Genomic DNA, 25,939 nt, shown 5'->3' on the forward strand with positions numbered 1-25,939 from the left:
TTTGAGACCGCACCTGGAGTCCTGTGTCCGGTTTGCTGCACTACAAGAAAGACATTGGTAGCTCTCTGCTGCACTCGTTCCAGTACATCAAAGTGATTGGGGGCTGGAGCACCTAGTGAGTGAGCAGAGGCTGAGGGAACTGAGTTTGCCTGGCCTTACATAGGCCTGGGGAGATCTTACTGCTGGTCTGCAGCTGCTTAATGGGAGGGTGTAGAGAAGGTGGAGCCTGACTCCTCTCAGAAGTCTGTAGTAGAAGGATACAAGTTGCAACATGGAAGCTTCTGAGTAGATGCAAGGAAAAAAATGTTCACTATGAGGAGTCAAATATTAGAACAAATGCCCAGAGAGGCTGTGGAACCTCAGTGCTTGAAGATATTCAGAACTTACCTGGATGTGACCTGGAACAAACTGGTCTCGTTGGGCCTGATCCAAGCAGGGTTTGCACTAGAGCCCTCTGGAGGTCTTTTCCTAACTCTAATAATTCTGTGATGCCTGGCAGCCATATGGTGCTGTCCCCCTGCTCAAGGCAGTGCTAACTTCATAGTTAGGCCTAGAGCCCTGACTTTAGAATATCTCTGAAGGTTGAGAGTCCACAAACTCTCTGGGTCCTCTTACAGTGTTTGACTGTTCCTACTGTGAAGAATGTTTTCCTTGCATCTAACTAGAATTTTCCTTGCTGCAGGTTGTGTACATTGTAAACATGTGTAATGTGCAGTGGTGATGGGGGAAGAGGAGAGAGAGACAGACTTGATTAACATTTGCAAGGCCTGAGATTCTGTAGGCAAGATCACTGTTGCAAGGCCAGGATGTACAGCTTGATATTCAGGCTAGATTTAGGGATGTATGTGTCTTATTTAAGAACTGGGTCCTACACTGAATAAGCAGGATGAAAAAGGATGGCTACCTGCTCCCTGAGCAAGGCATGGATCAATGGCAGGAAGGGAGGGATGCGGTCGTATTCCTAGGAGGCAGCAATTTGTTGCTTCTGTCAGCTGAGCTTGTTTTACCCACTTCAATTTCTTTCTTCTATGGCTAGTGAAAATAGTCTTCCTCTCCGTAGCAACTAATAAGAAGGCAAAATCCTTGCATCTCAGTAGGGCTTTAGGAGGTGGAAAAACGCCACATGCAAGTGAGCCCTCTGCCAGGATTTGTGGCATTTTTGCTCTGAAAGACAGGAACTGGTTGGAACACTTGTTCAGGTGTGGGGTTGCGTGCAGGGCTAGCTGAATTTTGCTGAACTGGGAAGGGGAAACTTGTGAAATGTTTAGCATCCCAAAGTGTTCAGCGTTTCTGTCACCCTTTACTTAGTGCTATAACTGTGAGCTCTGGTGGTGTTCAGGTCTTCAAAACTGACTGTGTGGATATGATAGTCTGCTAGATGGCTGTTGTCATTTCCTTCAGCTCTGCTGTATATGGAGGCTTCCTGTTCAGCTGCAGCACTGGTGATGATTTGCTTTGGGTTATCTGGTAATGTCCTGGTCCTACACAGCAAAGCTTCAACTAGAAAAGCAGCAAGATCACTTTTGAAACACCTGCTGCACCTTTGCAGTTGCTTATGAGGCAAAACCAATACACCCCGCTACTATTCTTATAAATCTGCTGACTGTTTTAGGTTCAGTGCCTTTATTTTTAAATATGTTCTTTAAAAGATTTTTGTTCTGACTTCTTAAAACTTAGAGGTGATTGCACAGGGAAATCTACATCTGGATAAACATGCAGTATGAATCAAAGATTTATTAGTTTTCTGGAGTTGGACCAAATGTTATGTCAGTGTCAGGTATCAGTGTCAAAATCATGTAGTGAAAAAATTTCATCTTCAGTCAGCTGCTCAACTCGTTCTGCTTTATCACCTTATTGATCTTTTTAAAATTTGTTTGTCTAAGTTTCAGTCAGACATTGATGTCTTTTTTTGTTGTTGTTCTCATCAAATAATCTGTGACAAGCAGGTGCTATGCGCCTTTTAGGGTTAAAGCGGCTGCTTGCTAGAGAAGAAAGGCTGTACTGTTTCTCCAGATTGTAATCCTTGTTGAATACTTTCACCTCTGATGTATCATGACATGTTTTTTATTATTTCTTTTTCTCTTCTCTCCCACTGCACAATCATTTGAGTATCATTATGATGCTGGATTTTTGTCAAACTAATAAAGTTGTAAATCTGATGTGTCTTGCTTTTGCTTTCATCCTTCTTTATAGCTTTTTGATGTTCAATCTGAAACTTCATTTTAACTATTGCGTGTTGTCACCCTGGCCTTTGATGATTCAAGCTACAGAAACTGCATTATTTTTATACTCCCAACAGATCAGTGAAGTGGGCAAAGTACTGCATGAAAACAGTTCCAAGGCCTTTACATCTGTTCAGAGAATATTGCTGGAAAAGATGAGTTAAACTGAAAAATACGTCAGAAATTTAAGGTCTGATGGATTGTGAAGCATCAGAGAGGCAAAAGACATAAGTTATATCATCAGAAAGGGTAGAAAAATGCAGTCTCTAGTTTGCTTTGGCTCTGGCAGTTCCATCCTGTTGGTCAAATAGCTCTGTAACAGCAGTCTTGCTTTTTCCCCCAGTTCAATTCTGATGTGATTTGTAGTGACTTCAGAGAAAACTTCAGTATATCAACTTTTCAAATAGTATGAAGCATTGATCTGTAATGCTGTGTTTATTGTGGGATAGCTGCTACAAGCACCTGAAGATTGTGGTAGAAAAGTAGCAAAAAGATGAGCATTTCATACTTACTTTGGTATCTCATTGCTACTAGTAAAAGTGCTTTGGGGACCGGTGAAGTTTGTCAAATGTTGGAAGTTGCTTGACTCTCAATGAGGAAAGCTAGGTGGTTAGTACGGAGCACAGGTTGGGAAACTAGCAATCTGAATGCAGCAATATCATTTTTGTGAAGGCTATGAATAATGGAGAGAGTGCTACTAAGTAGTGCTCTAAGACAGAGATTAACTTTTAGGTGATGGAAGGTTATTGAGCCAAGTTCTGCTGTGAAGAACTTTCCTTCTTCTCCTGGGATTTTTTTTTAGTTGTCTCTTTCCAAGGGTGAAATACCAAATAACTGTTACCTAGGGGAACTTGATAAAACAGTTTCTATGAGATCTCAAGTCCTGTATTGCAGCTGTGCCTCCTGTCCTGCAAAGGCTGGTTAAGATGGAGTGGGTATACCCTGCATGGCCCATTCATTCTTTGAGCTCTTCCAGGGAAACTGCCTAAAAGCCTGGTTTAAAAAAAGAAGTGCAATTTTTCTCACTTATGTCTTTGTCTTAGTTACCCACTGCTTAAGCTGCCATTACCTGGAACAGGACCTGTGGAGTACAGCACCTCCGTGAAGGATTACTTCCCACCTTCTCCAGACCCAGGCCTCCATCAAGGGGATCTCAGTGAGCGCCCCGATTGGGTAGGTCCCCTGCATTAGGGGTTGGTGGGTGTGCTGGGTGTATGTGAGGGACGGGGCAAGATGAGGTATTGAAACATCTCTTTTGTACTACCTATGCTTTACTGTAGTGAACTGAGAACACTTCTAGTCACTTGTTAATTTGTCTGACTGCTTAGCTTAGGCAATGTTGCCAGTAATATTTCCTGTTTTAGCCTTACTCTGTCAGAAAAAAAATAATACTAGGCACTTGCAAGAATTAGAATACTGTTTAAAAACCTAGATTCTGACCAAATAGCCAGCTTTATACTTCAGAGATTGCTAACTACCTATCAGAATAGAAACTAACAGTCATTTTAGCCTGAGTTATGATTAGACTTGTGATTTGGAGGTAGCAGACAGGGCATCTGGTTCCTTAAGCCTTACAGTTTTCTCTCCTTTGGCTCTAGAAAGAATCTTTAAAATGTCAGTACAAAAATGACAATACAACTAGCAGGCTTTTTTTCTGATAGTGTAGTTAGTCTAGGCTTACTTCTTAAGGTCTCAATCAAGAGTTTCATTTGAATTTGAATTGAGGCAGCCGCAGATCCTAGCTGTATAGCTAGCTGCTACAGTGTGGTCTAGAGATTGTAGGAATGTTTGGAAAACCTAATGAATTGAGTGTAGTTTAAAGGGTTTTTATTTATTTTATTGACTGGTAAATATTGTGAAGGTAAACTAGACTTATCCTCATGTTCAGAGTAAGAGGTTAACTTTCTTTTGCATAAGCAAACTGGAATCGTGGTGCTTTCCAAGAAGGCTGATAACGTTGTCTAGGACATCAAGAAACAATTATAAAATCATCCTTTATTTCCTGCATTGTTCTTCATCCCAGGGTCTTTCTTAAGCAAAGTAGCCTGTTGGGTTAATGTTTTTGATACCGTCAGCTCTTTACTCTTTTTGTGTGTGCTCTTCTCACTAATTGAAATCACTTTCTACTGCCTTCTACCCTCCCTAGCGTAACTGAGAACTTTGTGCACTCTGCTATTAACTCAAGGTGGTGCTGGCTAATTAAATTGTCCCTTGCACTTTGCCTAGTTCAGCTGCTAAAGCACAGAAGTTCTGCCTGTCACTGTGTGTCAGTGCTGCAGTTCCTAGAGCAGAGGCCAGCAACCTACGGCACAGGGACCAAGAAGGTTTAAATGGCACACAGCAGAGCCAGCACGAGTTGGGGGAACCACAGCACTGAGAGGTGTCTAGGAGAGGCAGTGATTCCTTGTTCCTGCCTTCCGTTCCAGGACCACATTCAGCAGGTGTTGAGAGTCTCTGCCTCACACAGAAGTGCAATATACTGATAATGAAATGGTCAGTGGCATTTTAGCCCTTTGAGAAACAGATGCCTTCTCTTCTTGCTAGCTTACTACTGTCATGTTTCACCTCTAATTTGGGAAAGAAAAATATATTTTGGTAAACCGCTCCCTGAAAAGTTGCCAGGCTGTGCTCTAATTCTGCTAAACAGCTTCCTACTCACCATGTGTCTTCATTCTCCCTTTTGTTTTCCCAACAGTATGTTGGTGCTCCAGTGGCCTACATCCAGCAGATCTTTGTGAAAGCTATCGTCTCCCCCTGGCAGAAGAACTTCCTTGCTGTTGATGTATTTCGTTCACCGCTGTCCCGTGTCTTCCAGCTAGTGGAGGAGATCAGAAACCATGCCCTGAGAGACAGGTAGTTACTGTTCATTAAAGTTTGTGTGGAAGGTGGACTGACCCACCATTGCATGCACCCATATTCTTAGTAAGTCTCATTGTTAGCCTTGAAATTCTAGGAGTTTTACAGTTTAAAGGCAAATGAAAGACAGTTGTTGATAAATAATGCACATAGAGTAATTCAGCTTTTGTGTTGGAGAACTTGCCTCTTATTTAGTCACTGACAGTTGTCAGGAACCTTGTAGTCAAAGGCTTGGGCAGAGAGGTCTGGGCAGAGAGATCTGGACAGATCCTTCCAGGTTATACCTGTTATGTGTTGTATAGTGCTTTCATAAACATGCAAGCTTTGTGTTAAAACAGGTTTGTTTATTTGACCCCACCATGCCTATTGTTAAGACCTTCTAGAATTTCAGATGGTCAGGATCCTTCTCCTGAGTTTTCACTTTGACTATGTGTATAACCAGTTGATACCTGCTTGTCTGCGTACTAACACAGAGTCTCTGTAAAAATAGCTCTCCTCTGTCTCCAGGTGCTTACAGGGAAAACTCATGCTCCCCTCCCCAAACTGTTGTTTATTAAGCTCTTAACTTTGATAAGGCAGGCTTTGTATTCAGGTTGTCATCCTGGTTGGTCTTCTCTGCACTATTCTTTTTCCTATATCTTTCCTGAATACGAGAGATTAGAATTGTAAGCAGTGTTCAAACTGAAATCTCATTTGTGCCTTATTCTCCCTGGCAATGCCTTTCCTGCAATTTAGTTGGATTGCTGATCCTTTCTTTATAGTCACTCATATCAATATTGCATACTTGTCAAATAACTGATTAATGTTTTCAGGTCTCTCTCCTTCTCTTATTTCCAGCTGGTGAGCTCCCACCTTTTCTGAGCTCTTCAAGTGCATGAGCTTGCACTTTGTACTGTTAATAGAAGTGAGATTAAGTTAATTCTAGTCTTTACATCATCCAATTCAGATACTCTGTTCCATTTCTGTATTAACAATGTTTCTCTCTCTCTCTCTGTGTGTGTGTGTGATTAGCAGGTGTCCCTATGTCTTATTCCAAAGTTACAGATGGGGGAAAAAAAAAAATCTTGTTTCTCCTACCTATCTGTGAGGAGTTCCACTTCTAGTGTAGTGGTTCCTCTTTCAGCAGCCCTGTAGTCAGCTTCCTGTTAGCTAGTTCTTTACAGCCTTGCAGTTTTTGTATCAACTCCTGTCTTGAATTAAGCAAGACATTTTCTATGGAGTACTACATCAAATGCTTTCCATAGCCCAAAGAAATGAGAGCTGTTGTGCTTTCTTTGTCCAGGAAGTCAGATATTTTAAAAGAGCAATCAGATTAGTCTGGCATATTCTACCTTTGTAAATGAAGAGTGCATTTTATACACATACTTTGCCTTTGTTCTTAAATGTGTTTTCCTTCTGGTTCCAGATTTTAATCTGCTGTCAAGTTCTTGGCTCACTTTACTTTCTAAACACAATAAGGCTTCTGTATGCTCAGTGAGAATTTTCTTCCTATGCTCAGTGAGAATAATGATGATGAGAGCTGTGGCCAAACATGGAGAAAAGCTGTGAGATCGGAGTTTTTAATCATCTAGTAGGTTTCTAGTGAGCTACCTTCTTCATTCCTTGACCTCTAATTTACATGGCTAGGGAACATTTACTATTTGTTCATATGTCCTTGACAGCATTCTCCATTGCTTCATTTTTGAGGATATTTGCTTTACTACTCTACATGATGATTTGGATTTGTCATTTTGATCATTCCTTATAAGCTATCTGTCTGCTCTGTTCCTGGTCACTTTTTAGTAGTGCCATTCATGCAGTTAAATATGGAGCGCCTTCCTACCAACTCATGAAGCCTTGGCACTGACATCCTTTCTACAGTGTTTTCGGCTTATTTGCTCCTTTAGTCATATATATAATTACAAGCTAGAAACGGCTTCCTTCTGGTAGATATGTTGTTTTCTCATTAACTCCCTTTGGTATGTTGCCCTTAATGTGTTACACTGGGTAGAAGCAAAAGTAAATTTACCTAGCCCTTTGCTTCTGTTGGCTCTGTAGTCGTGTATGCATTTAGACCTAAACCTCAGAAAAATGGCTCCCGTTTCAGTGGCAGGCTTGGATAATTTGGGGACAATCTAGCTTTGAGATTAATTCATAAATGACCTCAAAGTCATTATGTATTTCTTTGTAAGTTGCTTTTATCAATATCAAATTTTATTTACTTTTGTGTGATGTAAAAAGTGCAGCTTTTTTATATTAAAGCATATTTTTATACTACAGTAGTAAAGAAATAGCTGAAGATTTTTGACAACTGCATAGGAAACAAGGTGATTATATTTTCATCAACTCTAAAATTGTTGAAACTTTGAGCAGTCATCTTTGTACAAAATCAGAAGTGATGTGAGACTTCATTTTTAGTAGTGCAGCACACACTTACTCTTTTTTAATTCCTCTCTACATCCGGAAAATGCTGGTAAGCACATTGGCTGTATGTATTTGCTTCATGAATCAGAACTTACACAAGCTCATCTGCAGTTGTAAACTGTTGTCACTGTTGCTTTTTAGAATTAGCTAAAGCCGAAATATAAAATAAGTGTTCTTGCTCTTCCTGGAGCTGTTATCAGAGGCCTCACTGCATCAGTTCCACTAGATTCTATTTCAAAAAGCTGTCTGTGCTCATAAACACTAGACAGTATTTTCTGGAGTGAGAGCTGCCATTTTTCCTCATAGCTCTCCACATAGTGACAGAATATAGATTATGGAGGGAATGATCACAAAGACTTAACTTAAATCATTGTAGGTCATGTTCCGTGTTTTCTTTCTGCAGTCACTATAAGGAAAAAATGTCGAGAAGGCTTTCCAAAAGAGGACCCTAACTGACTTGTCTTCTAGAGGATCTGCCTTCTCTTTCTGTCATCTGTGGGAGGAGCCAGAGAAAACTGGTCTCTTATATCTTAACTTACCCTTTGTTAAATATACCATTTTCATGCAAAATCCCACCAGTCATCCTTATCACATTAAGAAAAATGTTCTCTTTTGGATCAGCAGTTCCTGTTTAGCCAAATGGCATACTGCCACTTTTTGTCACTAAGCCTTCACAGCTGGATGCTGTTGTAAGCCCAAGTTGACTCTTACTTGAATTATTAGTTGATAAAGATTATGTAAGTGTGTGAAGGTGAAGATTGGAAACATAACAAGTTTGGAAACATAAGTTCCAGTTCACACCCAGTTTTGGTGTTACATCTCCGTTAATTTCTGAGCCTGTAAGGCATTTTCTCTTCCATGCAATGCAGAGGAATTCTGTAAAGATTTTGCATGGTTGCAGGTATTGAACAATTTTGTCTCTGCTAGATCCTTTAAATATTTTAGAGCACTCTGTACAACTTTCTAAACCACCACAGGGAGGCTGATATGGACTTCTGTGTAGTATCCTGTTCAGCATATGTAGAAAGAGGGATAGAGAGTAGTTAAAGGTCTCTTTAAGAAGAATTTTGTGGAGCCAGCTTCTCTGACTCAGACGGGAGGTATCTTAATGGTGGCACCTAGGATTGGTGAGTGGTGAAAGCTGTGTGGCCAGACACTATGCAGAGTGATAGCGGGATTCTGGAGCTTGCGCCTCTATTATAGCGAGTGAGAACAGTAACATGGGGATGCAGCCCTTTGAGTATTCATCTCAGCTGCTTTGCCTTTTTGGTTTTTGAGTGTTGCAACAGACACCACAGTGTTTAATCTTTGCTTACGTTTCAGTTCTGGTGTCAAAAGCTTGGAGGAGGTTTGCCTTCAGGTGACAGATCTTCTGCCGGGCCTCAAGAAACTGCGGAATCTGCTCCCTGAACATGGCTGTCTGTTACTGTCTCCAGGGAACTTCTGGCAGAATGACCGAGAGCGCTTTAACGCTGACCCGGATATCATCAAAACTATTCATCAGCATGAACCAAAGACATTGCAAACATCAGCTACTCTCAAAGGTAGGAAGCTGAAGTGCCACTGAAGTGTTGAGAAATGTACCTGCAGATTGCTTACTGTTTTGTCTTCGTTATGTCCAATGTCTAGACTGCCAGCATTACCAAGATGGGTGGCATTTTGCTGCTCAACAGCTAGGATGAAATTACAAAATATATTTAATCTCTCATTTGTAACTATTAGAACTAAGATTTGAAGTTGCGGAAAGTCAATAATTCTGTTCCATCAGTCTCCATTCTGCAGATGTAAAAATAATAACTTGCCTAAGTCTCTGTGTTCCTATTCCCCTGCATACATACTCTATTCTGTCTTTCCCTGGTGCTCTCAGAACAGCACTGGCTGTGGTGTTCAAACTGTCTTGTTGTCACAAATGAACAAATATTCATCCTGCTCCCTTTTGTGCTTTCACTGATACTTGCCTGCATATACTACAAGTGGACACCAGATTTCATAAAAATATTTTTGGTCTTTTGGTTTAAAAAAAAAAGTCTGACTGCATCTGTCATCATGTTGTTTAGTAGTTCCATAGTGTCAGGGGAAAATATTGTCCCTTTGTTTTTAAAGGAAGCGTGTGGATTTTGGGAAACCTAGAATCCAACCTGTCTGAAAAAGGGTTTTGTAACCTTAAAGTGAGTTTGTTTTAAAGGTTATTTTTTGAGCATCCAAACTGTGTTCAGACTGTAGTTTGCAGCACCTGGTGTCTCTTTGACAGCTCATTTACAAACAAGATAGAGGTCCATAATATCCTAGAAAATCCTGAGAGTGATGGTAATGTTAATCATGCGTGATTTTAAAGTCTGCATCTTAATGTAAGAGCAAAAGTTTAACAGAGAAAACATTTAATAATCTTTGCAATGCAAAGTCTTCCCAGAACCTCTGTCTCAAATCACACACAAACATACACAAAAACACATGTATGAGGATTTATTTGGATGTGTCCTTAAGGATAATGCTTATCTCCTGAAGGGCAAATTAAGTGCCCATCTGAAGTGGCTGTGCACAAATGCACATAGCATGGCAGAGCAATGTGGGCAATGTTGTGGTGGGTGTCTGCTACAGACTGCCTAATCAGGGAGGAGATGAGGAGGACAGACATCTTAAGACAACAGGAGAAAGCCTCATGTCTTCAAGAAGGAGGATTCACAGAATGCCTGGCTGGTCACCTTCTCTGCAGTCCGTTGAGAAGGCAATGGAGCAAATAATTCTGGAGACCATTAAAAAAAATATTTAGGGCAAGAAGGTGATTGAGAGTAGTCATCATGCCTGACTGACTTGGTAGCCTTCTGTGGAAGAATGACTAGCTCACTGGACAAAGGAAGATATCCTGAGGCCCCTTCCAAACTCTCTAATTTTGTGATTCTGTGACCTCTGGAGGTCATTTAGTCCAACCCTCCTTCTCAAAGCAGGGTCAGCTAGCACAGGTTACTCAGGGCTGTGGCCAGTTGGGTTTTGAGCATCTCCAAGGTTGGAAACTCCATGACCTCTATGGGCAACCTGTTCCAATGTTTGACCATCCTCACAGGAAAAAAATAAAAGGCTGCTTTTCTAATATTTAAACAGAATTTCTTGTTTCGATTTGTGCCTGTTGCCTCACATTGTGTCACTAGAGATCACTGAGATGAGGCTGGCTCAGTCTTCTTACACTCCTGCCGTCAGGTATCTATACGCACTGATAAGACTCTATCTGAGCCTTCTACTCTGCAGTCTGACCAGTCGCAACTCAGTCTCTCCTCATATGAGAGATGCTCCAATCCTTTGATCATCTCTGGCCATTTACTGGACGTGGTCCACTGTACCCATGATGTTTTTGTACTGTGGAACTCAGCACCGGACACCACACATCCAAGTGAGGCCTCACTAGTGCTGTGTAGAGGGAGAGATCACCTCCCTTGACCTGCTAGCAATGCTCTGCTAATGCAATCTGGGATGCTATAGACCTTCTTTGCCACAAGGGCCCATCGTTGACTCATGGTCAACTTGTTGTCCACCAGCACCCCAAGTTCCTTCTCTGCAGAGCTGTTTTCTTCCAAACGCAACAGTTCTGTGGTTCTGTGAAAATGCTTCATATGAGAATAGTCATGCAACATTCTTAGCAGTGAACACTCATTTCTCATCTTTTATTTCTCATCTTTGTTTGTTTGTCTGTTATCTTAACGCTGTGGGGTTTCTTTCTTTTTTTTTTTTTCCTCCAGATCTCTTGTTTGGACTTCCTGGGAAGTACAGTGGGGTGAACCTTTATAATAGGAAGCGAGTGGTATCATACACTGTGACACTAGGTCTCCAGCGTTATGATTCTAGGTAAGGAGCTTTAGCTGTGGTATTTTTGTTAGGGGTTTGTTCTTCATTTCTTCGAAATTTTGCTGTTTTCTTTACTCCAATTACTATGTTTTTCTTTATCCATTTTTTATGTTTTAGTATATTTTGCTATAGAAAAGTAGAGTGCTATTTTGGGGAGAAAACTTACTGTGTTTAATTAAGATACATTACTCAATTCTCAATTTATTTTTAGAAAAGTATATATAATACTCAAAGCTGCTAGTGGGAGTTCCTCCGATCATGGCTTCTTCTGCCCACAGAGCTGTCATAACTGAAAGCCACAGGCAAAGCCCAGTAGGTCTGTTCTGACCCAGCTTCTGGTGCATGGAGTTTGAGTGTTTTCCTTTCCAGAAAGCACTAATTCAGCTGGCACCAACTGTGAAACCCCTTTAGCAATGCTGGCAAAGTTGGCTTGAATTGAACGGGTCTGAAGAGTAAGTGCTCTGCTCTTTGCTGCATGGAATTCCCCAAGGAATGCCTAGAATGAATTTGTAGCACAGTAGTTGAAACTTGCTCTGCTGCTGCCCATGCAAGAAACCTTCAGCCTCAAGGACTGTCACGTAGCACTTTTCATTAGCTGTACATATGTAAAACTTAGAGGATGTTAGAGGCTACACATTGAGCATGTTTGGTTCCCCAGAGCCAGAATTTTTGATGATGAGCTCTTGCTTTAAATAGTTTTGCTGAGTCTTTGTAATTTTTATCATTGATTCTTCTTGGAAATACAGGTCTGTGAGATTGTCACAGATGTGATGAATGTATTTTAAGCCAGAGAAGAACAGACTTAGCAGTCAGGCCTTAGAGAAAACTGTTTTTTAAGTCTATAAAAATCCACAGAACGTCTTGCTAGTTGTCCTATACCCATTGAGCTCCTCCTTGGAATTGCATGCTGATTGTTTGGTATATCATAAGTCATATCCTTCTACTTGCTTTCCATCTCAGGTTCCTCAGCAGCCTCCGTTCTCGCCTCAAGCTGCTGCATCCCAGTCCTAACTGCACACTGCGAGAGGAGAACATCATTCATGTGCACTTCAAGGAAGAGATTGGCATAGCTGAGCTGATTCCCCTTGTCACCACCTATATTATACTCTTTGCTTACATCTACTTCTCCACACGTAGGTTTGTGGGGAGGAGCACTTCAAGGGGAGAGCAGGCTTAATAAGCTATCTGTGTGCGTGCTCGTGGAACATGTGCAAGGACTCAGGGGTGGGTTGTCTCTGCTGCTGCCTGTAAGGGAAAGGGCTCAGTCCATAGTACTGCAGTTCCCTCCCCTTTCAGCAGGAAAGGTGATGCTGAAATATTGCCATGATAGAAAACTGTCATGGAAGGAATCAACAATCCTGTTTGTTTGATTTCAATTAATCTGTTCTTTTCAGCAAGTGCTGTATTATTCCTTGTGATTTCTTCTGTGGTGGTTTCTGTCTCCTGCATGTTTAAGTGCCATAGTAATGATGTTTTCTCCACTTTGAAGAGACAAGTTCATGCTCAGAAACATCAAGTACATGTTCTGACCTTGTGGTTTTAGTCCTTACTAGCCACATTTGAGTTCCTTTCATTCATGCTTCAACAATGCTGTGTATGGAACTAGTTGGAGCCACAAACCATGGGTTTTCCTGAGGCCTAGTCCTTGCTACAGTATCTCTTTAGCAATGTACTGTCACGTCAAAAGTGTTTGGGAGCTACATTTCAGACATTGAGACTGAACTACCATTATTTCTGGGCAGCAGTATAATAAGCTATCTGCTGAAATAAGGGAGATGAAGATCCCTTTCATTTTCACCTTTTATTTATTTATTTATTTATTTATTTTTATTTTTATTTTTTCTGTAATAGAGACTTTGTCTTCTCTTTTTCAGGGAAGATCGATATGGTGAAGTCGAAATGGGGCTTGGCCCTGGCAGCAGTCGTGACAGTGCTCAGCTCTCTGCTTATGTCAGTTGGCCTGTGCACGCTTTTTGGCTTGACTCCTACTCTTAATGGAGGGTATGTTTCCAGAACTGAACCTTTTTCCAAAGAAGGACAGATGAGGGTAAAATAACTTGAAAAAGTTGTTCAGTGCCTAGTGTTTAAAAACTAGTATTTTTCAAACAAACTTCCATAATGCCATGCAAAGTTTCATTGTCAGATTCCTCCTGAGCTGAAAGGCATTGTATTTCCCTGCTTGCTAGCGAATAGACTTGACTGGGCCACAGGCTTTTTGGGGATTTGTTATTGCTTAACCATTGTCCCTCTCTGCCTAGAGCTGAAAGAATTGTTGGGACAACCTTTTATTCATAAACTAGACTTCCTGGCAGCTATGTAGGCTTCCATATTCCTTCCTCCTTCAGTGACGTGTCTCAGCATCTGAAAGGAATTATCTTTCCTCTGGCTGACTGGGGTTCATTACATATTGCTGAGGCGGATCTTGGAAAGTGGCAGAGCTGACCTGTGGTATTGTGCCTGAGAGGCTAGCTTGATGCCTTTGCACTCATCGCTGGTATTTGTCAACTCTTCTTTTGGCTGGGGTTGTGAGGTTGCTGTGTATGTTACAGTTGGTGTTTGTGACTCTTGATGTAGTTACTACAATTCATTATGTTTGTGTTAAGCAGAAAATCCCTGAGAAAGCTATAGCTAGCACCTCTCCTCCACCAAGTTCCACACACTATTCGTTTCACAATGCTTAAATTGAATTTAGGATTGATCCTTATTTTTTTTTTCCCAGACCCGTTTCCTATATAGTTAAGGAAGCATCCCTCATTTCTCTTCCCGTCTTCCTCCCTCCAGCTATGTACTGTAGAAACAATAAATGTCTGACCCATGAGGGGGACTCTTGAATGTGGCAATAGTTTACCAGGAATCAGAACTAGACAGAGGAATTTCTCTTCTAGAAGCCAAGCAGGCCTATGAACAATTGAATTCAGAAACTAAAATATTTGTTGTTGTTTTTTGTGGTGCCTGTGAGCCTTAGTTATGGATCAAGACCATGTTATGCTGCGAGCTGTACAAATAAAACAGGGTCCATTTAGAGCTGACAGGTTTGATGCAAGAAAGCAGACAATATTTGGATGCAGATATATGGGGAACTGAAGGGAACGGTGGTGGTTAATACAGTGACCAAAGGTCTCTGTAGCATCAGCCTTATCACACAGGGCTAAACCAATCCAATTATTCTTCCTATAGGCTGCTGGAAAAAAAAGAATATTCAGTCCTTATTTCTAAAAGCAGTTCTCCTGCAGAATTTTTATGCCTTAAAATGATTGCATTGACAGTTTCCTTTGGGATAAAACCTTCATACTTGCAATACTTATAAATGCCGTCTGATTAGGCGGAAGACACTTGGATTCTGTGATGGTTGGGATCTGATGTTACTGCAAGCGAGGTCTCTGACTTCTGGTGAGTTTGGACAAGGGAGCACTTTTTTAGCAGGTTATTTCTGCTTTTTTAGACAAATACAATGTGATAGTGGTAGATACTCTTTCTGATGCAAGGACTGTCATATGGAAGGATCCCACAAGGCTTGGATCTTGCTCCTTTAAGTGCTGTATTGTATAAGGACACTGAGGGAGCAAGTGAGGCACCTAGAACTCTCCATTATCCAAAAGGTGCTGGGACCTGCCTTTTTATTTCCTCAAAGCTCATGTTTGTCCTCAACAACTGTCACCCTTGGGATCATGCTGAAAAATACATAGCCTGAGTGAAATGAAAATAGTATTAATATGTGAGCAAACTGTACAGAGAATAGTTGGGATTGCAGGTACCCAAGAGATCCTTTGAACTTTGTCTGATTCCCTAATGTCTGGCAAAGCATATTGTCTTTAGTTATCTGATACCGAACTCTTCCAGACATGGGGACAGTGTTCTTGGTGTAGCATGTACCCAGCATGCTAGGATTTGGCCAGATTCAGGTTGCAGCGTCAGATTTGTCTAGTTAAACTTTGATTTGCCTGTTAAAAATTTTTATTTTACAGCAGAGCTTTCTACATGTGGGTGTGTTTCTTTTAATGGTACTTCTATTCATGATAAGCCTTTTTTCCCTCACTGATTTTTGTAAGGTACTAAAATAAACTTGTTACTTAGAGATCAGTACTCGAGTACTATAGAGATATGTCGACTAGACCGGAGTCATTAGTCGTCATCTATCTTTCTTTGATAGCTTTCACTTATCTTAAAACATACTGCAAATACTAATGAAATAAAATAAGTATAAGAGATAATGTAATTATGTGTTATTACATAATGGAATTATACATTAGTCTTTACAGAAAAGAAAACTAAGTGAAGAGGGGGGACACGATCTAACCAAGATTTAAGAAAGACTAAACAGTGAAGTTGGGAAGAATGACTGGCATTAGAAGTGGGATTCTTGTGACCTGATGGATTGTGAAAATTTGTAGACCATTCTAGAGCACAAGTCACCTCACCAACAAGTTGGCATCTTGATAAGATCAGACGAATCACAATTTAAAATTGTGATCTTGTTGACCATAAAAAAAACTTAAAATGACTAGCTCAAATGTGAACATTTACATTTTAAATGATAGAAATTGATGAGATAAATCTTTAAACCTTTCATAAGTTTGTGTGTCTCTTTACAAATATATATTTACAAGATTTGGCTCTACGGACGTTAACAAGAGTGTTTCTGTTGACTCAGTTGGATACTGCATCGTGCTGTTATGCAACACCTGCTGACACTCAAGTAGGGAGTGAAGTATAAATGTTTCAGTAGATGGACATGAGCATGGCATCTGCCCTTGCTGCTCTTCCTATTTGAAGCCCTTTCTCAATGTTTCATTATGGCAGAAAATATTACAAAGATCTCATACTATCTGCCTCAACCTGAGTGTGGACAAGTGAACTTAAGTTTTTGAGTTGTTTGCAGGAGATGAGCAGCTTGTGTTTGTCCTGCACAGACTTGTCTCATAGTCACTTAAAAAAACAAAAAAACCTGCCTCTTCAGATGACTTAATCTCATAACTTATGACTACTAGTTAATTATCTTCTGCAGTAGAAACTACTGGTTAAGTAGGACATAGTTGATGAGAGAATTATGGGTTTTATTTTCCTTATTTCTACTGCCTTCTGAAAGCTTACTGAAGCTTATCTGGAAGTGGTGCTAGATAGTAAACTTTAATGTACTTTAGAAGACTGCATCTGTGCCTGATATTTGTCACATTCTCTTTCTTTAGCCATTTCCATCCCTAAGGATTCTAAAGGGTTTTTCTCACATCGTTCTTCTGTTCTGAATTACTATTTGGAGGAGTGAGACAGAAGTTACGTGCTGAAAATAGCACTAGATAAAGGCAGAACTGAGTTGTACTTGCTAGATTTTGGATTTTTTGACATGAGCACAAAGCTGCCTGTAAGTGTCCTATGTATTTCTTTATTTTATTCACTATAGAAATTCACTTCCTCTGCACAACACCTGCATGAGATGAGGAGAGTAGTGTGCTGCACTTTGTTAGAGCTAAACTTTGCTTAGGATACCACAGCTAACATTCATGTGATGGCTTGAGTGAATAGTAGGGAAACTTTAATCACAAGTCATCAGCACATGTAAGTTAGGACCTTGAATTTATATCCCATACCAAACCACAGTGTCTTACTAACATGTGAAGGGGATTTATCCTCTGTGATTCACAAAACTATAGAATAATTGATTTTGGAAGGAATCTTTACAGATCACCTAGTCCAATCTCCCTGCTCAAGCAGGGTCCCCTAGAGCAGACTGCCCCAGACCTATCCAGATGGCTTTTGACCATCTCTAGGGATGGAAACTCTACTATCTCTCTGGGCAACCTGTTCCATCCTCACTGTAAATCCTCACTGTAAAGATGTTTTTCCATATGTTCAGATGAAGCTTCCTGTGTTTCAGTTTGTGCCCATTACCTCTCATCCTGTCACTGGGCACCACTGAAAAGAGTCTGGCTCCATTCCCTTGGCTTACTTTCTCAAGGTATTTATATGCATTGGTAAGATCCCCCTGAGCCTTTGCTTTCCAAGGCTGAACAGACTCAGACCCTTCATCATCTTAGTGGCTCTTTGCTGGACTTGTTCCAGTACCTCCACATCTCTCTTGTACTGGGGACCCTAGAACTGGACCCAGCACTCCAGGTGTGGCCTCACTACAGCTGAGCAGGGGGCAGAATCAGCTCCCTCGACCTGCTGCTAGTGCTCTGCCTCATGCCCCCCAGAATACCAGTGGCTGCCTTGGCCACAAGGGCATGCTGCTGGCTCATAGTCAACTTGTTGTCCACCAGCACTCCCAGGTGCTTCTCTGCAGAGCTCCTCTCCAGCAGGTCAGCCCCCAACCCCAACCTGTACTGGTGCATGGGGTTATTTCTACCTAGGTACAGCACCCTGCACTTGCCCTTGTTGAGCTTCATGAGGTTCCTCTCTGCCCATCTCTCCAACCTGTCCAGGTCCCTCTGAATGGCAGCACAACCTTCTGGTGTATCAGCCACCCCTCCCAGTTTTGGATCATCAGCCAGCTTGTTGAGGGTGCACTCTGTCCTTTCATCCAGGTCATCGATGAATAAATTGAACAAGACTGGATACAGCATTGATCCGTGGGGGACACAAGTTCTAAGGAAAGATCTCTCGCACTCCAACTGAATCTTCAGCAGGATTTTTCCTTTTGGTTTTCCTTCTACTCTATTACTTACCTATCCCCTCTGATCAATTTTTTTCAGACTAAAAACTGAATGAGCAGGGCTGCAGTATGATAAAAATCTATGGCTTTTAGAACAGTCTGTGCAGGATGACTTTAGAAGATATATTTTAGGATCTGTGGTAGCTCAGGTTATTTATATTAAAAGAAAAACAAATACTCTGTTATCACTGCTCTTGTATTTTCTTTTTCTTCTCTGTAGCACTAGAGCTACTTGTGGTTCATGGAACTTACCATAGTCACTCGTCTATCCACAGCATCCACACTCTCGAAGTGCTCATTCAGTTTTCTTAAAGATATCTGCAGTACTCGTATTTATATAGATAACCAAAAAGAGCATAAACTAAATTTTACTGAGCCAGTGAAATTTGCTGGCGCTCAGTAAAAGTAGCTCCAAGAGGTGTGCACTGCTCATTCTGCAGCGGCTGAGCTGCAGAACTTGAGTATTCACAGTCCCAGAAGGGTTGAGGTTGGAAGAGACCTCTGGAGATCATCTAGTCCAACCTCCTACTCAAGCATATTGGAGATGTTCAAAACGAGCCTGAATATGATCCTGTGGAGCGAAGGAGACTCCACAGCCTCTCTGGGCAACCTGTTCCAGGGCTCTGTCACCCTCACAGTGGAGTAGTTTTTCCTTATATTCAAGTGGAACTTACTGTGTTTCAGTTTGTGCCCATTGCCTCTTGTCCTATCACTTGGCAGCACTGGAGAGCCTGGCCCCAGCCTCTTTACACTGTCCCTTCGGATACTTATACACGCTGATAAAATCTTGGTGTTCTTTTCTCCAGGCTAAACAGGCACTGCTCTTGCAGCCTTTTATCTTAGAGGAGATTATCCAGTCCCCTAATTGTTTATGTAGCCCTTTGCAGGACTCTCTCCAGTAGCTCCATGTCTCTCTTGCCCTGGGGAGCCCAGAACTGGACATAGCACTCCAGGTATGACTTCACCAGGGCTGAGTAGAGGGGCAGGATCACCTCCCTTGACCTGCTGGCAACACTCTTCCTAGTGCACACCAGGATACCATTGGCCTTCTTGGCCGCAAGGGCATGCTGCTGGCTCATGGTCAACTTGTCATCCACCAGCACTCCCAGGTGCTTCTCTGCAGATCTACTCTCCAGCAGGTCAGCCTCCAGCTTGTACTGGTGCCTGGGGTTATTTTTCCCTAGGTGCAGGACTCCACACTTGCCTTTGTTGACCTTCATGAGGTTCCTCTCCGCCCAGTTCTCAAGCCTGTCCAGGTCCCTCTGAATGGCAGCACAACCCTCTGGTGTATCAGCCACTCCTGCCAGCTTGGTGTCATCAGCCAACTTGCTGAGGAGGCACTCTGTCCCCTCATCCAGGTCACTGATGAAGTTGAACAGGATGGGACCCAGTCCTGAGCCCTGGGGGACACCGCTAGCTATAGGCCTCCAACTAGACTCTGCACCACTGATGACGACCCTCTGAGCTCAGCCATTCAGCTGGTTCTCAGTCCACCTCACTGTCCTCTCGTTATCCCACGCTTCCTGAGCTTGCCTATGTGGATGTTATGGGAGACAGTATCAAAAGCTTTGCTGAAGTCAAGGTGGTCAACATCTGCTGCTCCCTCCTTGTCTACCCAGCCAGTCGTTCCGTCATAGAGGCTATCAGATTGGTTGAGCATGATTTCCCCATGTTGAATCCATGCTGGCTATTCCTGATCACCTCTTTTTCTTCCACGTGCTTAGAGGTGACATGCAGGATGAGCTGTTCCATCCCCTTTCCAAGGACAATGTTACTGCACACAGATCACTTCTAGCTACTTCTTTGTCCAGATTTGCTTGCCAAGAGTGAAAGATCATAATTCCCTCATCTCAACAAGATGGGATGTGATCCCTGGCCATCTCTGACTGCTTTCTTGATCCAGCGATACCCCTGCTACAAAAATCTGTAGATTATTACAAAGTAGGATAGCATAAAACAATAGAATTCTCTGCAAAAATGAATGCAACCAACTCCTGAGCTATTTTTCACTTTCCATGCCGTAAAACCTGCATTTTATCTGAGGAGTGGTGCCACTGGATTTCAAGTGCACTTGTGCGCCATAAAGGTAGTGGGCATGACTTTGTGTTCCTTTGTGGGTTAGGACAGCGTGACGGTGTATCTCTGGTGTAACCTCGTTGGAGTGCTAGTCATGGTGGGAAGCTGGGCCATGCAGAAGGATACTCCACACTTCCTCCACAAGCTGGACGCGTGGCTCTGCTACGAGGGAAACATTAAGGAAATGACTCGCCGTTTGTTAGCAGTGTTAAATCATCGTATTGCTTTCTCAGACAGCGCTGTCTCGCTGGCCGGTGCTGCTGGGAATTCTCTGCAGTGACCTTCGTGCGGCAGAAGAGGCTGCTTGCTCTCATGGCATGCTCCGCCGAGTCTGGGCTGAGCACTGTGGCACAGTTCACTGGCCAATGGGTTACAGCTATTTGAATCGTACCACTCTTAAATTCAGTGTTTTCATTGGTTGTGGTCCTCATCCCCTCTTTACTGGGAGCAACCAGCAGGCAGCTGTGCCTGGGGAAGGGTGAGGTTTGTTTTTCTTTTTTCTTTTTTCTTTTTTGGGAGGGTGGGTGGGAAGGCTGTAATTTGTTTTTTTGAACAGAGCTCTTACTATTCCAGCTTGCTGTTTGTTCAAGAAATCAATTGGATCGAAATAGCTGAGTTAACAGTGATTCCAGACAGGTGTTTTTCCCCAGCTGAGCTTTTATGATACAGGTTGATGACAGTTACATGAGTTCAAATTTTGTTGAAGCCAATGTTAGATGGTTGTAGGTATTCAAAAGCAGCAGTTGGGAAGGTGGTCCTTGGGGCTTATGGCAGAAAACAAGAGGGTTTCTAGAGCTCTCTAATTTAACTCTCTTTACTGTTAGTGTTTTGCCAAGGGGTGTGTATATATGCATGCACACATGCTCTCTTGATGGATCTGTACAGACCAGCACAGCACAAATTCATTATCCCATGAAAAGAAAGGGTGATTATTTTTGCCTAAGTTTAGCTGGATGGAAAACAAGAGAATTGCTATCCTTGTTTCATGCCAGAGCAATTTCCAGCATTTTTTTTCTACTTGCTGATCTGGACTGTAAGTGTTTCAAAACAGGAAAAAAAGTTTAGGGGCAAGAAATGGAGTTGAATAAAGTCACAGTGGTGACCTTGACTACTCTTACTCTTCTTGGGAATGTCCTGGAATGCATTTCCATTTCAGTGTGTATTCTTGAGTCTTGGGTAGCAATTATCCTCAGCAGGATTTAGTTTATTGATGTATAGGGCATAGGTACGTTGCATGCTGTTTTCAGTGTCAGGGTTTCTGAACAAATGGGTGTACTGGAGGATATAGCTCCGTGCAGATTGATTTTTCTTCTTTCAGCTGAGAGGCTCCTTCAAATGTATCTCCTTCACTGCTTGAGACCTTGTTTAAAGTTGTGCAACTGCTTTTGCTACAGCCCTCTTTTTAGTCTGATTTTCAATGAAGTAACAGCCTTGAATTTTTGCATTCACTAAAAAGTGATGTTAAGCAAGTGAAGCAGGGATTTCTTCCAATGGAGAGAGTCTGTCTTAATGGCAAGGCTCTGCTGGGCTTTCAGTTCTATTTGTTCTCTACCCCTCCTTAAACTAACCGTTCAGTAGAGGCAAGTCATTCAGCTTTCCTCCTGCATCAGTCACGGTCTGAAATATGTTGCACTCGCCTGTAGGTAAAGGAATTCACATTTCATTTTGGGCTGTGTTTTACTGCAGATGTTTTGGGCTGGTTTGACTCTGCCGAAGCAGCTGCAGTGTGTGGTAACTTTTGCCTGCTGGATATCTGACCCAGGCACACTGTCCCTGCTCTTCACTTGAGAAACTTTTGGAAATGTTTTGTTTAATGTAATGTTTCACTGCAGCTTAGCAGGATTTTCACTGGTGGTGCCTGGACTTGATCGCTACCTTCATGTTCTGATCTTGCTTTGCTGCCTGATCACTACTGAGTGTGTTGCAATGGTGTTCAAAGTCCTCCTTTTTGAAGGACTGCACCTCTTTGTAGCAGATGCAGTAGAGACTCTTAGAGGGGTACTGTCCCAGTCCTGGGAAGCATAAAGCTGATTTAGTGGTGGTCTACAATGGCTTTTAGTCAGAAAAACATGTTGCTTTGCAGAAATACTAACATTTGTCCAGAGCAGATGGGACGCACAGCCCTCACCTCACCATAGGTTACTGTTGTATGAGAAGGGATGTGGCTAAGAGCAATGAACAGTTTCCTGGTCTTGACTCTAGAGTGTGTTTTTTTGCTTGATTTGTGTTCTTCCATTCTTTTTCATTAATGACCTAATTTTAAATTCTGATTCTATTTCCTCTAGAGAGATATTTCCGTACTTGGTTGTAGTGATTGGCCTAGAGAATGTGTTGGTCCTCACCAAGTCTGTTGTCTCTACACCAGTAGACCTGGAAGTGAAGCTACGCATTGCCCAAGGTATACAGCCCGCTCTGGAAAAACCTTGAGAGAAAGAGAGAAAACAAGGGGTAGCCTAAGAACTTGGAGATGGGGAATGATATGAATTCTGGCCTGCACAGGAAACCAAGGCTGTGTGTTGAATTGTAATGGGAATTGTATTCTGATAGTTTTCTTTGTATTGTTCTTTTGTTAATCTCAGGAATTAATATAAGGTTATAGTTGTAGGCAGAGCTTTTTAAGACTCTTGAATGAAAGAAGTTTTAAGAAGTGTTAGTGAAAGCTGCATCCTCTTCGTATAGTTATTTAGTACCTTGCAATAATGCAGTCTGTGGGTTACATGAAGTTCTGCAGAGTTTGTGGAAAAAATATCCTCTTTAGTATAGACACGCTCTACAGTTGCATAAGGATTTGATTATGCTCAAACCATGTATAAATGCAGTTTGTAAACTGAAAAAAAAAAAGTATCTCTAAACATCAGAGCAGAAAAACTCTGGAGTAATCCCCAGTGAACACAAAAATCTATCTAGTTTTAAAAAACTCCATACAATTTCTATCCCGGCAGAAAATGTGGCTCAGAAACTCAGCAGGCTCTTAAACCTCTGAATCCCTGTACTGTACCCTTAGACTGCTTAAACTAGGACAGTTTTGTGAGCTGAGAGAGTTGTCCTGAGCTCTCTTTAAAGTTGATGATAATCTGATATAGACAGTGGAGTCTCTAGGCTATTTGATTTGCTTAAAAATAGGCATCCAAAATAGATCAGATCAATTGTAGCTTGAAAATGCCTTTTTGTCAACAGTTAGCTGTAGATGTCTAATTCTAAGAAAGAAGTCCAGCGAGGAGTCCTTAGTGCTATCCTCATGCACTAGTGAACAGCCTCCTTTGACCTATCTTTGTGTGTTCTTTCTCTAGGCTTGAGTAATGAGAGCTGGTCGATTATGAAGAACATGGCCACGGAACTTGGGATCATCTTGATTGGCTATTTCACCCTTGTCCCAGCCATCCAGGTGAGTGTGGTCGATCACAGTGGGTGGATGTGCCAGATAGAGGCTTGTAGTCACTGCAGGACTGCAGTGCACAGTATCCTTCTGTGTCGCTTCTGGTGACAGCAGTCTTGAGCTGTTAAAAAGCACATGACTGCCTCTCAGGGCGTTATGCAAGGACGTGAGGAATCTTGTGTCTGCAGCTGCAGGGGAATCTTTGATACCTGCCTTCCTTCATGGCTTCTCTCCAAGGCTCTCAGGCACTGCAGGAACTTCAGGCTTACAATGCTGCTTGGGGTATTTCGCTGCTGTAACTGAGAGAGCTCAGAGGAATGCAAAAGGGAAGTGGTATGTACTTGATGTCAAGGTAGTGACAAATGTAGGACCAAACCTGGGCCTCTCACACCTGTGCTTTAACCTTGAGTTGCTGCCTCTTGAAGAGACAGAATGCTGTTAAAGTGAAAAGTGTGCCTTTCCCCCTGAGTTAGCTTTGACTAATGTCACAGTGCTTCTAGCAGGATCTGTAGTGGAAGAAACATCTCTAAAGTGAGAACTGGATACTTACAATCAGATTTATTAAGGAAGAGGTCTTGTTTGCAGCATCCTACTCAAGCTTCAGCTCGCCCTTAAGATCAAATTTTGCTTTGTTTATCTTTAGAGTAGGCTGTTTGTTTGTCTTTCAGGGGCTGTGGACTGCATACTTTTGGTAGCTGATGCTCATCTCCTGTGCGCCTTTTTATCCTCCCTGAAAAGGAGGAGGAAGCCCTGGACAGGAGCTTGTCTTGATGCTGACTTGTGGCAGTATTTTCCTGTGTGCTCTCACACACAGCAGAACTATAGCCTGCTTATTCTGGAGCAGTGGGAGTCAGGCTTCAGCAGGGCAGCAGTTCAGATGAACTGACATATTTCTGTGCCTTTGCTGTGTCTTTAATCATAGAACTGCTGCTGACTGGTTGTGCTGCTTCCCAGTGTTGTGTGTTAGCAGTACCCCACCTCTCTCTTAGGTATGGCAGTGCCTGCAAAGTGAGGAACATGAGCATATTCAGATTGCTATGGAGGTCTTGAGAGTGTCAGACTTAATGTGCTAGGAGTGTGTCTTCCCTTGAGAGCCACTACAGAAAAGGCAATGGTGCAGGAACTAACTCTGCCACCTCTCTTGAACATAGAGACCAAAAGAGAGGGCTCCTTGGTTAATCAGGTCACTAAGTTCAGTCCGTGCCAGGCACCTGCTTGCACTTTCCTGTGGCAGTTGCTTGCACACCAGCAGAATCATCTCAGGGCCTTGTCTGAACTCTAGGCTGCCACTTGGACCTTTCGTAGTTCTGAGCAGATCCAGCAAATGGTAGGTGGTGCAGCAAGGTGACTGACTTGGAGCTTTATTGCTCAAGCAGTGTGCAAAAGTGTTATGGAAGTATCAGTAGTAACGACGTGGTAATCTAAGAATATATGCAAAATAAGTTATATGGGAAGAAAGTGGTGATTTTATTTTTCAAGGCTAGTTATAACAAACCAGGAACCTTGTCCATTTTTTGTTTTTGTTCTTGGTCTAATGAAAGATACTATCTAACTCAGCAAAACTTGCTTTCTGTGTCTTAGCACTTAACTAAACTACTTAGCAGACTGAAGTAGTGGAAAAAAACTCAAGGAAAAATGGATTTTTGTTCTCTCTGTGTATGCGTGTCTGTATATAAATATGCCATGCCCCTTCCTATGTAGTCATCTGTGGTCAAGAGGACAGGCCAGTAATTCTTTGCAGAATTGCCCATGGCTGGAGCTCTGCCCTGTATTTGTTTTCACTTTTTTTCTTTCTACATGACATGCTCTGGTTTTTCTGACTATGTTCTGACATCTTTGAACTCTGAGACAGTGCTCTTTGTCTTGAATTACTCAGCTTAATCTTTCCTCTAGTTCATCCTCACTCAAGAATTCACTGTCTTTAAGGCACTAACCTGTGTAGGCAGTCTTAATGCTCAGTAAGTGCAAAGTGACTCACCTTTTGTCACAGAGAGGCCAGGGTTACATTACAAGGTTTTGTTAGCACAGTTTTGTGAAATGAGGGTCTGGGGAATCAGCAGGCTTTTGGAGACATTTCTATTAGGACATTTCTATCAACCAGCCTTTGCTGCCATAGCAGCGTTTATGATGGTGTGAAAGGAAGGTGTTGCTGTCTTGTCAGAGACCCTCCAGTTGGCCTGTTCTGTGTCTACAGCAGAGGCTGCTGCAGTGTGGACAAGCCTTCTGGGATGTCTTTGTGACAGATTAATGCTGAGTAGATAGTACACTGTGAATTTATGCCTTAGTTTACTTCTTGTTTGTGGCTGCTGAATCTGGTAGCTGAATCAGGTTGTCCCAACCCCACGCCCTCAGTTCTAACCAGTGGTGAGGTGAGCATGTGTTCCCAGTAGGCACATACACAAACATACACAACACAAAAGCATGCATAAACACACAGTCAGCCACACAGATCAACACAGACAAACACAGAGTACTTACACAAGCACCAACAGCACGCGCAGCCTCATCTTGTTGCCTCTC

The 25,939-nt window shown here is 42.2% G+C and overlaps 1 protein-coding gene across 2 annotated transcripts in view; it reads left to right on the top strand.

The window, feature by feature from the left end:
- The window catches only part of SCAP (SREBF chaperone), a 76,900-nt gene that overhangs the window by 33,283 nt on the left and 17,678 nt on the right, over positions 1-25,939 (top strand). For both annotated transcript variants that reach the window (XM_062568657.1, XM_062568656.1), the window contains 8 exons: positions 3,266-3,395; positions 4,918-5,075; positions 8,805-9,025; positions 11,213-11,318; positions 12,279-12,451; positions 13,193-13,319; positions 22,329-22,441; positions 23,334-23,428. In XM_062568657.1, coding sequence (XP_062424641.1) covers positions 3,266-3,395; positions 4,918-5,075; positions 8,805-9,025; positions 11,213-11,318; positions 12,279-12,451; positions 13,193-13,319; positions 22,329-22,441; positions 23,334-23,428 — 1,123 coding nt within the window. The remainder of the gene's footprint in view (positions 1-3,265; positions 3,396-4,917; positions 5,076-8,804; positions 9,026-11,212; positions 11,319-12,278; positions 12,452-13,192; positions 13,320-22,328; positions 22,442-23,333; positions 23,429-25,939) is intronic.

This window comes from Rhea pennata, chromosome 2, assembly GCF_028389875.1.
Source record: "Rhea pennata isolate bPtePen1 chromosome 2, bPtePen1.pri, whole genome shotgun sequence".
Lineage (NCBI taxonomy): Eukaryota > Metazoa > Chordata > Aves > Rheiformes > Rheidae > Rhea > Rhea pennata.